General features: G+C 43.9%; 1 protein-coding gene across 1 annotated transcript in view; it reads left to right on the plus strand.

Annotated features, from left to right (window-relative positions):
* LOC306764113 (discoidin domain-containing receptor 2-like) overlaps positions 1 to 15,460 on the plus strand; it is a gene marked incomplete at its 3' end in the record, with an annotated part of 76,467 nt that overhangs the window by 45,866 nt on the left and 15,141 nt on the right. Inside the window, 12 exon segments of the mRNA XM_079251152.1 lie at positions 3,414 to 3,512; positions 3,635 to 3,737; positions 8,703 to 8,778; positions 9,866 to 10,018; positions 10,218 to 10,365; positions 10,452 to 10,557; positions 10,631 to 10,820; positions 11,057 to 11,303; positions 11,376 to 11,465; positions 12,769 to 12,908; positions 13,703 to 13,786; positions 13,788 to 13,815. Coding sequence (XP_079107278.1) covers positions 3,452 to 3,512; positions 3,635 to 3,737; positions 8,703 to 8,778; positions 9,866 to 10,018; positions 10,218 to 10,365; positions 10,452 to 10,557; positions 10,631 to 10,820; positions 11,057 to 11,303; positions 11,376 to 11,465; positions 12,769 to 12,908; positions 13,703 to 13,786; positions 13,788 to 13,815 — 1,426 coding nt within the window. The 5' untranslated portion in view covers positions 3,414 to 3,451.

A 15,460-nucleotide genomic window follows, 5' to 3' on the forward strand; every position in this document is an offset into this window, starting at 1 on the left:
CAGTGGGCCTCAGTGCTGTTCTCTGATGAAAGTCGATTCCCACTGAGCAGAAATGATGGCCGGCAACGATGTTGGAGACGTCAGGGAGAGCGCTATGCATCAGCCACTGTTGTCACCAGGCCAGCTTTTGGTGGTGGCGGTGTTACAGTGTGGGCAGGGGTGTCCACTTGGTACAGAACTGCCCTACACTTTGTGAATGGTACAGTGACAAGCCCATACTACCTGAATAACATCATTAATCCAGTGATTGTGCCCCTACATGAACAGCACAGGCCTAATTTCATCTTCATGGACGACAATGCTCCTGCTCATCGAGGCCCGCATCATCAGGGAACGGCTGTTGGAGACTGGTGTACCTCAAATGGAACGGCCTGCACTCTCTCCAGACCTGAATCCCATTGAAAACCTGTGGGATCAGCTGAGCCGTCGTGTAGAGGCTCGAAACCCTGCACCCCAGAACCTCAATGACCTGAGGGCTGCCCTTCAAGAAGAGTGGGATGCCATGCCTCAGCAGGCAATAAGTTGCCTTGTGAACAGCATGAGACGTCGTTGTCAAGCTGTAATTGATGCTCAAGGGCACATGACCAGATATTGAGACGTTCACATTCTTTGTTGTGGTGTAACTACCATTGTTGTTACCTTTTGTGTTGAATGAATTTTTTGAGATGAGGAAATCAGTAGTGCATCCTTCTACTTAAATGTCTTACTTTTATGATATTATATCACTGTAGCATGAACATATTGCATTTTCCATAAATTTCACCTGAAAGCCAAATATCCCTAACTTTTTGTGAGTAGTGTATATATATGTAGGTGGGTATGTATGTGCATATACGTGTATGCATTGATCTCTTTCTTTTGTTTTCTATGTTCTCTTTTCTGTTCTCTTTCTGCTCCTTTCCGGTCCAGCAGCATAAACTCTGCAATACAAGCTATTATCCAAAGCAAATAGAAAAATAAAATAAGAATCAAGAAATACAAGGGGATCATTACATCTATAAAAGTTCCTCTTGGCAAAATAAATTTGCTCAGCAGAACATCCAGAACATCAGTCTGCTGCTTAAATGCTGGACAAGACAAAAGAACTTGGAATTTCCCTTCGGGGTTGAATAAAGTATCTTTGATTTGATTTGATATCGTCATGGATGTCGGTATGTATATTGTTAAGTATCTTGTTCTGAGGATATAAATGGAACTATATCAGGATATGAGATTTTGGTCATATCGCCCAGCCCTATGTCCACATGAAAAACATTGATGGGTGAAGTTGGTGTAATTTCTTATCATGTTGATATTTAGAAGCAGTCATGGAAGGAAAACGGTCCCTGGCATGTTGACCCAGACCGATATGATCATGTACACATGTATGTTTGAGCTCCGTTACTTGAGAATATCAGCTAAAACCAAACAGTGAGTCAGCAGGAGTCAGGTAAATACTTCCAAAACGTTGAAGTTGTCTGTAAAACTAACATCAGCGGTGGTGAACATGACGGCGGATTGAAATGAGTCCCGGCCTGTTTGAGTCGTTTGCTTTGTAAAATCATTCTGCTGACGTGTAGTTTTCACCGGTTCGTCTTCACTTCACTTACATTTTTGTCCTTCACAGCGATGAACTGCTTTGTTTCTGTTTCCTGAACAGGTTGGTGGAAGTTTTATCTGCTCAGATGGAGTAAACATTTTCTGACTGTTACTGTGGTTGTAAATGCACTTAAACAACCACAAAGTTCAGGTTTCATCTCTCTCTCTCTCTCTCCTGCTTGCTCTTCCTCTCTCCTCTTCCGTCCTTTGTTCTCTTCATCTTTCCTCCATCTTTCTTCTCTTGCCTTCGTGTTTTTCTCTCCCATCTTTCTCCTTCATTTCCTATCAGTTCTGAACCGACAGATTTCCTTTTTCCTCTCTTTGTCTTCCTCCTCCCTCACTCCCTCTCTCCACCTTCGTCTCAGGGTTGCCCACTTCATCTCAGCCTTCCTCACTTGCAAACAGAAATGTTAAGAGGTTTATGCTGGAAGTAGCGTTGCATCCTGATGACGCTTTGATACCGTTGATGATGACGATGAACGCTGCATGCTAGCAGCAGACATTTTGACCCCAAAACCAACTCTTCGTCCGAAAAAGTCATTTTGTTTCCAGGAGATGAAGTGAGTGTCGTGACTTTTGCAGGAAGTTGCTGTGTGTCTGATTCATGTCCTGTATATGAATCTGAGTAAAACGGTCTGGAAGCTTCTCTGGACTCTGACCTGTTGCACAAACCGAGGAGCTGTTACCACGTTGTCGATGGTTTTTGTTTTTAAATGGATATTTAGATGTTTATTCATTATTGTAATATGTTTATTATATAATATAAATTATGTATATAATAAATAAATAAATATGTCTAGATATATAATGATGATATAATACTGTTCCAGGATAATCAGGCTAACATGGAATTCCATTAGAATGAGAAGTCTCCTATCCTCTGACTTCGGTCGTGTTTGGATTTCTTCTTCTACTCTGTGCTTGACAACATCCTGACAAACCTCTTTAAAGGTTTCCGTAAGCTGGGAAACAAACAGAAAGTTTGTGCTTTTTTGTGTCACATGCACTATCATGTGAGCCTCAGTTTTATTTGACCAAAGTTGGTCATTTCCTGCTCATGACTTTGAGGAAAAACAGTTGTTCTTGTCTGTTTTTGTAGAAAATGAGAAGATGCAAACAGACTCTTCATTTCCACGTACGTCACTCGCTCGTGCTTCTAACTACCAGACGACCAGAAGAGTCTATCTATTTTCACCGGCCCAAAACGTCAAATAAAACTAATCGCAGTTTTGTCGGGTAAACCAGCCAAACGGAGATGCGGCGAAGCAGCGGGATAGAGTCTTGCGTCGACCATCGTCATGTGGATTTAAAGATCCTTCTTTCTGGTATTTCGATCCGTTTAAAGTGTATATGGGAGAAGTGGGCCTGTAATGTTTTAAAACGTAGCAAACACGATGGACGCCGGTGCTAGCCTTGACAACTTCACGGCGATGGACTCACTGCAGCCTCCGACTCAGGTTGCTGTCTCTTAGCTGTGCCTCATGTCCACAGCCGGTATATAGTCGTCATCAGGTGTCCAACAGGGACTTAATGAGCTGCATAAGCAGTGGCAGGAGATTGGCTTCCAGTTGCATGCTCGCTGGCGTTTCTTCACAGAAAGCCATGAAAACGTGACTTTTCTCCTCTTCGACTCAAACCGTCCAACACGCATCAACTCTCTGGCATTGTCCTCCAGCTGAAGACGACTATGTGGGAGTTTACGTGGACATCCGGGCTTCCTGACGAAGTTACGAGCATGTCCAAGTGACGAATGAATAAATGACTGTTTAAATGCTGCTTTCTGATTGGCCTGTGAGACATCTAATATTGATGATTGCTCTTCCTTTTTCCTCCAGAGATGTAGCATGTGTGTAGGTGTGATTGGTGGACCATAATGCACCTCTTCCCGCTGCTGATCCTTCAAGCTGCAGCAGCCATTGGACAGATCGACCCAGGTACACGAGCTCCTCGACCGCAGAAACTTTCAAAGTCAGAATCAGGGCTTTCGTCAAAGCCGTGAACTTGCTGGTGGATGATTGTTAAGTTGCTGAACGTGGTTCTGTTGCTTGTGTTTCAGGACGATGTCGCTTTCCTTTGGGCATGGAGGATCGGCGAATCAAAGACAATGCCATCACGGCGTCCAGCCAATGGTACGAGACCACTGGACCGCAGTACGCCAGGTCAGTATGACCCTACAGTCTCTACACGCATGCCGGCTCTTCTCAGAGAAATCCACACAGATAACATTGAAATTATTCACGAGCGGCTCAGCTGCAGCTCAGCTTCTTAGCTTTGGTGTCAGCCAGACAAACTCCAGAAGGTTTAAGCTAGCTGCTAGTCGCTAGCCAGTCGCAATGGTATTAGAGAAGTTGTTCTGTTTTGATTGTGCATCCCTTTGCTCAACTGCTTCAATGACCTTCAGACTTGGAGACATTTCAAGGCTTTCATTGTTCTTCTGTCCTTTAGTAAAACTGAAACCAAAATGTGTCGAATAAAGTTTTCCCATCTCACTAAAGCTAAAAGAAACATCAAGCAAATAAACAAACTTGCTCGTCTTTGTTCTGCAGTAAATGCAGGAATTACACGTTGGCTTCAGAAATTAAACAGGTTAACCCTGTATGTTAACCAGATAACTACACCACAGACAGAAGAAAACTGCTTAAAAGTTAAGCTAACGAGGTTTATGAGACCAACTCACTCATTTACACTTACATGCAATCTTTCTTCAAGGAAAAATATTGAGGAAAGCATGTATACAACTGAACAGCATGGAGTTACTTCCTACTTCCTGGAGTTCCTTTCAAAATAAGATGTCAGATACCTTTACAAGCAAGAACCACCAGGTGGCCCTTCAAAACAAATAGATGACAGAAGTATAACCCGCTCCAGGCCGGTGGAACCTGCACCAGGTCCACCAGCAGTGTGCACCAGTTCCTGTATGGGAAAAGTTTCTAAAGTGATGTGGGAGTATGACACTAAATCAACCCTCAAAGTACATTTACTTTTAACAAAGTACTTGTTTTACAACAGTTTTAAAATACATATGCAGCAGATAACGGCGAACCCAACGGAGCTGATCCGTTCACTCCGCACCAACATAAGGACCGCCTTGCCTCAGTCTTAAAACTAACACAAAGCCAACCTTCACGTTTCACAGCCAGCACTTCAGATTCATCACAAAGAACTGTTCGTGTTCTTGTTTCTTCGCCATTTCCTGTTCGTTTGCAGTCGATCCACATTACTCGACCAGCTTTCACAGAGTTCTTGTCCATAGTAGTGAAAACGCATAGTTCGTCATCCTTTTATATGATGCCGTTTGCAACCATGTTGCTGATTTCTCGTGGCTCTTGGAAGTTTAGCAGTTTACATGAAACACCTGAATGTGACTTCATTCGCCAGGTATATCTTTGAGCATAAACATAGGAGCATCACCACCATGAAAGATCATGTGCTGATACATGGCAGAGAAGCTAAATTATTGCTTTTATTGATTCAGAGATTTTACTCGGTAACAACAAAGACCAAAAGTAATCATACCTAAGAGACCTCAAACTAAACACCTTCTCAGAAGCTCTCAAGGAAACATATTGACGTCGTTCTGAAGGTAGCAGCGAAGCTAATGCTAACTTTAACTTTGATTTTAGGTAGCAGCGAAGCTAATGCTAACTTTAACTCTGTTTTAATGCTTATTGATTGTTCTTCCTTGCATAGTGGTAGAAACTGATTATGTCCTGGTTAAATGCCAGAGTTTTTTATCCAGAAAAACACCTATGTTGCTCAGTTTAAATTTCCCAAGTGGCCAAATTTAGCAGCTTTCTGGTGCTAGCCAGATTTAAACCTTCATAAGATACCAAAGCTTTATTCTCTTTTCTGTAACTGGGTGCAGTTGTAGTCAAGGCGTTGCTGAATGTGTGCAGTAGCATTTTTATTTATACAATTCTTTCTGTCATGATGTTTGCTACTGTGTAACCTAGAAAATATAGACCTAAGTGTTAGCTAATGCTAGCTAACATGAATCTTAGCTAGAAGTTAACATGAAGCTTCGTGTTAGCTAGAAGCTAACACAGCTTTTGGAAACCAAACATCCAACAATAGTTCAAAATTTAACAGACAGAAAGTTTCTTTAGTAATGATTTTTATTCATCATAAATATGTTTTTATCATTTATGGTTTATTTCGTTTGAGCCTTTCGTCACGTTGAATGTGGTTTAAAAAATCATTGAATAATTTTATTGATTATAATTACATTTTTACCTCATCAGTTCCTCCCTCTTTGCCGCAGTAAAACCTAATAATTATGTCTGCCGAGGAGGCGTTGGAGGTTGTAGGCCTTTTATCTTTCTGTTTGTTAGAAGCTTTACATTAAAATTACTGGTGTCCATAAAATGTTGGGAGTGATCCAGATCAGCATCTGGATGCAGGAATGTTGTGAAGGATTCTTCATCATTGTGAGACAGAACCATTTTTTAGTATGTCTGCATTTAACTTCACAATAAATATGAGAAAATCAAGAATTTCCAGACAAGTTTTACAAGATATCAAAGATAAATGTGGATCCTGGTAACATTCTGGATACTACCATCCAGAACAGGAACAACATTCTGGATACTACCATCCAGAACAGGAACAACGTTCTGGATACTACCATCCAGAACAGAAACAACATTCTGGATACTACCATCCAGAACAGAAACAACATTCTGGATACTACCATCCAGAACAGGAACAACGTTCTGGATACTACCATCCAGAACAGGAACAATGTTCTGGATACTACCATCCAGAACAGGAACAACGTTCTGGATACTACCATCCAGAACAGGAACAACGTTCTGGATACTACCATCCAGAACAGGAACAATGTTCTGGATACTACCATCCAGAACAGGAACAACATTCTGGATACTACCATCCAGAACAGGAACAATGTTCTGGATACTACCATCCAGAACAGGAACAACGTTCTGGATACTACCATCCAGAACAGGAACAATGTTCTGGATACTACCATCCAGAACAGGAACAATGTTCTGGATACTACCATCCAGAACAGGAACAACATTCTGGATACTACCATCCAGAACAGGAACAATGTTCTGGGTACTACCATCCAGAACAGGAACAATGTTCTGGATACTACCATCCAGAACAGGAACAACATTCTGGATACTACCATCCAGAACATGAACAATGTTCTGGATACTACCATCCAGAACAGGAACAATGTTCTGGATACTACCATCCAGAACAGGAACAATGTTCTGGATACTACCATCCAGAACAGGAACAACATTCTGGATACTACCATCCAGAACAGGAACAACGTTCTGGATACTACCATCCAGAACAGGAACAATGTTCTGGATACTACCATCCAGAACAGGAACAACATTCTGGATACTACCATCCAGAACAAGAACAATGTTCTGGATACTACCATCCAGAACAGAAACAACATTCTGGATACTACCATCCAGAACAGAAACAACATTCTGGATACTACCATCCAGAACAGGAACAACGTTCTGGATACTACCATCCAGAACAGGAACAATGTTCTGGATACTACCATCCAGAACAGGAACAACGTTCTGGATACTACCATCCAGAACAGGAACAACGTTCTGGATACTACCATCCAGAACAGGAACAATGTTCTGGATACTACCATCCAGAACAGGAACAACATTCTGGATACTACCATCCAGAACAGGAACAATGTTCTGGATACTACCATCCAGAACAGGAACAACGTTCTGGATACTACCATCCAGAACAGGAACAATGTTCTGGATACTACCATCCAGAACAGGAACAATGTTCTGGATACTACCATCCAGAACAGGAACAACATTCTGGATACTACCATCCAGAACAGGAACAATGTTCTGGGTACTACCATCCAGAACAGGAACAATGTTCTGGATACTACCATCCAGAACAGGAACAACGTTCTGGATACTACCATCCAGAACATGAACAATGTTCTGGATACTACCATCCAGAACAGGAACAATGTTCTGGATACTACCATCCAGAACAGGAACAATGTTCTGGATACTACCATCCAGAACAGGAACAACGTTCTGGATACTACCATCCAGAACAGGAACAATGTTCTGGGTACTACCATCCAGAACAGGAACAATGTTCTGGATACTACCATCCAGAACAGGAACAACATTCTGGATACTACCATCCAGAACAGGAACAACATTCTGGATACTACCATCCAGAACAGAAACAACATTCTGGATACTACCATCCAGAACAGGAACAACATTCTGGATACTACCATCCAGAACAGGAACAATGTTCTGGATACTACCATCCAGAACAGGAACAACATTCTGGATACTACCATCCAGAACAGGAACAACATTCTGGATACTACCATCCAGAACAGGAACAACATTCTGGATACTACCATCCAGAACAGGAACAACATTCTGGATACTACCATCCAGAACAGGAACAATGTTCTGGGTACTACCATCCAGAACAGGAACAACATTCTGGATACTACCATCCAGAACAGGAACAACATTCTGGATACTACCATCCAGAACAGAAACAACATTCTGGATACTACCATCCAGAACAGGAACAACATTCTGGATACTACCATCCAGAACAGGAACAACATTCTGGATACTACCATCCAGAACAGAAACAACATTCTGGATACTACCATCCAGAACAGGAACAACATTCTGGATACTACCATCCAGAACAGGAACAATGTTCTGGGTACTACCATCCAGAACAGGAACAATGTTCTGGATACTACCATCCAGAACAGGAACAACATTCTGGATACTACCATCCAGAACAGGAACAACATTCTGGATACTACCATCCAGAACAGGAACAACATTCTGGATACTACCATCCAGAACAGTTCTGACCTCACCGGGGTTTAATAGTTACTTACATAATGTTAATAATCCTGATTTGAGCTTTTCAACGTGTTCTTTAGCTAAAATAAATAAATAACCTTTTTACCAGAAATATTCTCTGTGTTCCTCGTTCTACGATGGTGGAACCAGCTACCACATGTTCATCTCTGGAAGACTGATAACATCCAGCTAACGGATCTGAGAGTACATGATCTAAACAAACATTTGTGTAAACTGTGTTTGCAGGTTAAATCGTGAAGAAGGAGACGGTGCCTGGTGTCCAAAAGGAGAAGTGGAGCCTACAAACAGCCAGTACCTGCAGGTTTGTCTTCATTCAAAGATTTAAAGACTGAATAAAACAGAAAAGATACCAGGAATAATTTTCAGGAAGAAATCTGCTGGCAATGGTTAAATCTTTCTGCTACCAGTAAACTGTATGTGAATGTTTGCATGTTTTGTGTGAGACTTTGTGGAGTTGAAGCCCCTCTCAGGAAACCTGGAAAAGGAATTTAGAAGTATAAAATCAGTTTGTTTGGTGATGTTATATAATATTTGTTAAATCTAAAATGTGACTTAAAACAACGCTGTGACTGGATTTTATTTCCTTTGCAGTTGCATAAAACCCTGATTCCAGAAGTGTTTGTACACTTTTATGATCAAATGTAAATAAAAGCAGAACCTCATCAGGTCATATTTTATTCCTAGTAGAAAATAAACAACATATCAAATAAAAGCTGGAAGCAGCTTCCATTGGGTCCGAGCACCAAGGCTCCCGCCACCCGCCTATTTAGCTGAACTCAACATGGTGTAATGTGTTAAGGACCTCACAAATATGAATGCTGCCCATTTTGGTGCAGATCCCAGGTATTTCTATGGAGATATAAATAAACCGTGTTTCATGGTGAGAAGGCATTTTTCCATGGGTTACCACGGTAACATGGTTTGTCCTGTTAGAAAGATTTCAACAGTCTGGTCCCCAACTCGTCACGAAACTTCCAGTTGAATTTGGAGTCAATCGCATGAATCCCCTCAGACTAGTTCGTTCAAATGCAATGTGCATAAAGTGAAAAAATAGGCGCCAAGATGGCGGACCATGCTGAACCACATCCTGCATCCATCCCAGAAGCATGGTGGAACTGGTCTGCTGCAGTCCAGACCTTTCACCAGTACAAACATCCGGAGCATCATGGCAGCAGAAATCCAGTAGAGCAGCTGGAATCCTGCATCAGACCAGCTGGGATTTACTGGGACGAAAAACAATGAGATTCTGTTTTATTTATGGTTTAGGAACTGGGTTTCATCTGAAAGCAAAGCGAGTTAATCAGTGCAGTCAACATTCTTCCATCTCATATTCAACACATTCTCTTCTGGTTCTTCTGGACAGAAATGAGTTTTGACGTGTCTTTCAGGTGGACCTGGGCAAGCTCACCTTCCTCACCTTGGTTGGAACTCAGGGACGATATGCCAGAAGTTTGGGGAAAGAGTTTGCTCGAGAATACCGACTCAACTACAGCAGAGATGGAAGGCTGTGGAAATCCTGGAAGAACTGGCAGGGAAATGTGGTGAGCAACTAAACTAAGAAGCGAAGGTCCTAAACTGCAGGAAGAATCTGAAACGGTGGACATAGATACTGATATCGCAATATTTATCCACAATGGTGCAGCCAACAGAGATAAATACTGGCCTTGTGTCGACGATACACAGACGATATGTTTGTTTTCAGTCAGAATCGTGGTATCAAGTTTAGCTCCTTACCTGCAGGTGATGGAGGGAAACAAAAACACCTATGCCTCCGTGCACAATGACCTTCATCCTCCCATCATCGCCCGCTACGTCCGCCTGATCCCGGTCACCAAACTGTCCACGACGGTCTGCATGAGGGTGGAGCTCTATGGCTGTTCCTGGGACGGTCTGGACTTTACAGCTTGTTTCTTCAGGAGATTCTGACTTTTTTTGAGTCTTCTGAAATGTTTCCTCTTCTTCATGTGTCTGCAGATGGCCTGGTGTCCTACAGCGCTCCAGAGGGTCAGCTCATGATGTCTCCCGGCTATCCTTCCGTCAACCTCAATGACTCCACGTACGACGGCGTCCGTGAAAGAAGGTGGTCACACGCTTCACACGTCAGAAGCTCCAGCCTTCAGATCCTCTGAGACTCACAGATTTCTTGTCAACAGGAAGTTGATTGGTGGGTTGGGTCAGCTGACCAACGGTGTGATTGGCCGGGACGACTTCCTGATGCCGAGCGAGTACCACACCAGGCCCAGATACGACTACCTGGGCTGGAGGAACGACTCGCTGGGAACTCAGGGTCACGTGGAGATGGAGTTTGTGTTCGACAGGCAGAGGAACTTCACCTTCATGAAGGTTTCTCCTTTCTGCTTCTTTGCCGTCATCAGAGCAGCTGAAAGGCGCCGTTGAGTTGCAGCTTCCATGACCCAAAGGAACCGTTAAGGGGATGTTGTGATCCAGCAGCTTGTTCTGCTTTCTGGGCCGTAAACGTCCGACTGATTTGGAAGGAATAAAAAATAACGGGAACAATTCTGGTTCTGGTCAGTCTGAAGTATTGTGGGCTTATTTAGTTCCTGATCTTTTCCTACCAGGTCCACAGCAACAACATGTTCTCCCGTGGTGTCAAGATCTTCTCTTCTGTTTCCTGCTGGTTTAAGCCCCGCCTCTCTTTGGGATGGGAGGCGGAGCCTGAGACATTTCGGACGGTGTTGGATGACAAAAACCCGAGCGCCCGCTACGTCACCATCCCGCTGAACCGTCGCACCGCCATATCCCTTCGCTGCCACTTCTACTTCGCTGACGTCTGGATGATGTTCAGCGAGATTTCCTTCCAGTCAAGTAACGTACACACACACACATTCATGGTACACAATATAAAACCTAAAATAATGCCATGATTTTGTCCACCAGAGGACACCATCCTCCCAACACCTACCATTGTCATGATGATGGGCACGTCTACTCCGGGAGACAGCACCGCCACAACCACTCCAAAGACAGGTGGGAAACATTGTCCGACCCCCCTGCAGGTCCAAGGAGGAACATTTTAGCCACACATAAACAGAAAACGGATCAAATGTGAAACTTCCTGATGGTTCCTGATCCTGATCAGCTCATATTGAGACGCAATCTCGCTGCGATGGGACAAGGGGGCTCGAAATGTGAGGAATGCTAACGTTAGCGTTCCTGCAGCATCTAAAACGTCTGAAAAAATGTTTAAAAATTCTTATTTTTAAATTAATTTGGTGAAGTCTAGTTTGGAAACAGAATCCGATAAAGTCGCCAGTTTTCCTGAAAACTTTTTTTTTTTTTTAGTGTCGGCTGATAAAATTCTGTAAAACGTCATCATCACAAGTTGATTCTGTGATGTTTGTCTTTCTGCAGGATCGTGGTGCGTTCAGGTTGTTTCGGAATTCCAAGCAGTCAGGAGTAGGTGACATCATCACCTGGTTGCAGCATTCCAGTTAGGATTAATTATTATTAATAAACCACATCTCGGTGCAACAACGTATTATTGATAAAAGTCGCTCACAGCGACCAACTACAGGCGTTGCGGGGCGAAACTGTCTTTTTTAAATCTAGAATCTGCTAATTCCGAGGACACTTGGTCATTTTTGGCAAAAAAATTCTTGGAATTCTGAGTTCCGAGTAGAACTGGAATGTAGGATGAGACAGCCGCCATTGTTCGCACTTGGAGATTGGCCCCGATACCTGCAGGCAGTTTGCAGCCTGATAACAGCTGATCTGAAACGGGAATGCTGCAGCGTTCGGTGAAGTGACAACCTGTTCCCGTTCCATTCTGGAATAATTATGATGCTTATAATGCAGGCGTACTCTGATTGGCTGGCTGCGGGGAGCGAGCATTCCGCCTGGTTAAACCTCATGTTTGCAAGCTTTAACGTGGAGCGAAGAGGTCTGATGTGAAACAGCAGCCAAACAAATGTAAATGTTTGATGTTTTACTGGTGTATGACTGGGAATGGTGGTCCTCTGCAGAGGAAGCTCGTCACTACTTCGTTCATCATACGTCGCTGTGCATGTCTGCGCAACATCTGGAAAGACTCCAATAATGCTGAAAGGCCTTTAGAGGGGCACTTTCTCTGCTGATGTTTAGAGCATCTTTCAGCAAGACGATGCAAACATACATTGTAAGGCCGTTACTTCCTGTTTGGAAGAGTCAGAACTCAGGAAAAGAGTTTGCAAAAAGTAAAAATAAAAACTTTGGAAGCTAAAAACGTTGCAGGTTTTTTATGTTTGCTGCTGGAAATGCGTGGTAATCTTTGCTTTAACCTTTCTTCATGCAGCTTCTCCATCATCCAGCAGCACGTCCGAGGATGGGAACACGCCTGTCCTGATTGGCTGCCTGGTGACCATCATCCTGCTTTTAGTCGTCATCATTTTCCTCATCCTGTGGTGTCAGTGTGTCTGCAAGGTGCTGGAGAAGGTGAGAGGACAAACCGCCTCGTCGTATGTCTTCAATCATACAGACATGAAATAAACCTGATTTCCAATCTGCAAGCAACTTTTAGCATTTATGCTCCTGTTGATCAGGATGTTGTTCTGGCCCAGATTTGGCCCACCTCTGCCGTTTGGTTTGGCCCAGAAGTGGCCCACTTTTGCGGTTTGGTTTGGCCCAGATGTGGCCAGCTTCTGTGGTTTGGTTTGGCCCAGATATGGCCCACTTCTTTAGTTTGGTTTGGCATAGATTTGGTGGCCCACCTCTGCATCTCAATTCGGCCCAGATATGGCCCACTTCTTTAGTTTGGTTTGGCCCAGATGTGGCCCACGTCTGCTACTTGGTTTGGCCCAGATGTGGCCCACACCTGGTCCACTTGTGGGTGCCATAACTGAGCCGTTGGGACCAAAACCAGGCCAGATTTGGCCCAAACGTGTCTCCTGTCCAGGTTGTATTGGCAGATAAAGGCCAGTTGTGGGGAACCACAGGGTTCCATACTGGGACCATTATGGTTTCATCTGAAGACGCTCAGCTTCATGTGGCGGTTAATTCACCACGCGGATGCCGAGCCAATCAGCTCGCTGAATGCCAGATATGATGTTGCAGATCTTACAACTGAAGCATTGGACTCTGAAAGGAAACTGCTTCTAGTGTTTCTGTTCTAACAAAGTTTCACTTTAAAATCTATTTTATTCTAGTTTATGAATCAACTTTTTTCTGTTTTATTTCACTCTGAAAGACGTTTCGTTTGATGTAAAACTGTGGATGATTTGTCTCTGCAGGCGCCGCGTCAGATCCTGGAGGAGGAGGTCACCGTTCGGTTGTCCTCCTGCAGCGATACCATCACCATGCAGACCCCCCCGGTACCCCCCCCGCTCAGGACATGCATCTACAGGTAGACTGGCATGAAAATCTCATTTAATGAGATGGAGTCTGCAGAAATATGGAGCTATGGACAGTTTTGTAACCTTGCTGATGCGACAAGAGCGTCTGCTGCTGGAGTAAAGAACAGCCTTAAAGATAACTGGCGACTGGTCAGACACGTCGCTCTATGCTAACGTCAGACATGTCACTCTATGCTAGCGTCAGACACGTCGCTCTATGCTAGCGTCAGACACGTCACTCTATGCTAGCTAGCGTCAGACACGTCACTCTATGCTAGCCTCAGACACGTCGCTCTATGCTAGCGTCAGACACGTCACTCTATGCTAGCTTCAGACACATCGCTCTATGCTAGCGTCAGACATGTCACTCTATGCTAGCGTCAGACACGTCGCTCTATGCTAGCGTCAGACACGTCACTCTATGCTAGCTAGCGTCAGACACGTCACTCTATGCTAGCCTCAGACACGTCGCTCTATGCTAGCGTCAGACACGTCACTCTATGCTAGCTTCAGACACATCGCTCTATGCTAGCGTCAGACACGTCACTCTATGCTAGCTTCAGACACATCGCTCTATGCTAGCGTCAGACATGTCACTCTATGCTAGCTTCAGACACATCGCTCTATGCTAGCGTCAGACACGTTGCTCTGTGGATGGATCAATAGTTATGAGAACGTAAATTGAATGTCTCAGAATTTAATTTAAAAAAGAAACATCAACAATGTAGAAACTTTTTTATTTATAAATATGTTTCTCTCAGGCTGTCAGGAGCTCTGTTCTGGTGTCCCAGCTGGCAGAAAGCAGCCTACCTGCATGTCTCGGCTTGATGGCATTGCCGTGATTTGACGCTATATGAATAAAGTTGAACTGAATTGAACTGAAGCGGTGCGTATTGGACTTCCTTCCCTTACCTGGCCTGGCTGGTGGCGTCGGCCTGCAGCTGTTTAACAGCCACCAGTACCGAGCAGCCATCGCTGTCAGGGAGGGGGGACCAACTCGCGCTGATCTTTGGCAGTTCAGATTGGATGTTACCATCATAAAAACAAAAGAAAAAGAAATCTGAGCACCTGATTGGTCAAGAGACCGACAGAAAATTATCAGTGTTTAACTATGGAGGTCCGTTTACATAATTTACGCGTTTTTAATCTCAAAATGTAATAAATCATGAAGGTAGCGCGGTGGAATTCACAAAGTTCCCGGAAATAACGCTGCACTTAATGGCTAGATTGAAAACCTTCTCGAAAGACTAGAATTGTCTCGAGTTCCCGGTAGATCACCCAGAGAGTGTGCTCGTGTTCGCAGTTTTCCCCTTTAAGTTCCGTTTTGTGGTTCTTGAGACATTTCGCGTTGGATCCACTCTACCACCAGACCTGGTCCCCCTAGTCCCATATCAGGATCCGGTCTACCACCAGACAGTAGACCAGACCTGGTCCCACTAGTCCCACATCAGGATCTGGTCTACCACCAGACCTGGTCCCCCAGGATCCTGAACGGATCTGGTGTGAGCTGGAGGTCTTGGCTGGAACAGATCCACCTAAACCAGAACCCTGATCCTTCCAAGCCGGACGGCATGTTAGCAGAGAAAATTTCTGTTGACGACGTAGAAACGGACAGAAAGACGTCGGACTGACTGGGCGGGAAATAAATGGTAGAAA

The sequence above is a fragment of the Telmatherina bonti genome (genome assembly GCF_933228915.1).
Source record: "Telmatherina bonti genome assembly, chromosome: 13".
NCBI classification, from domain to species: domain Eukaryota; kingdom Metazoa; phylum Chordata; class Actinopteri; order Atheriniformes; family Telmatherinidae; genus Telmatherina; species Telmatherina bonti.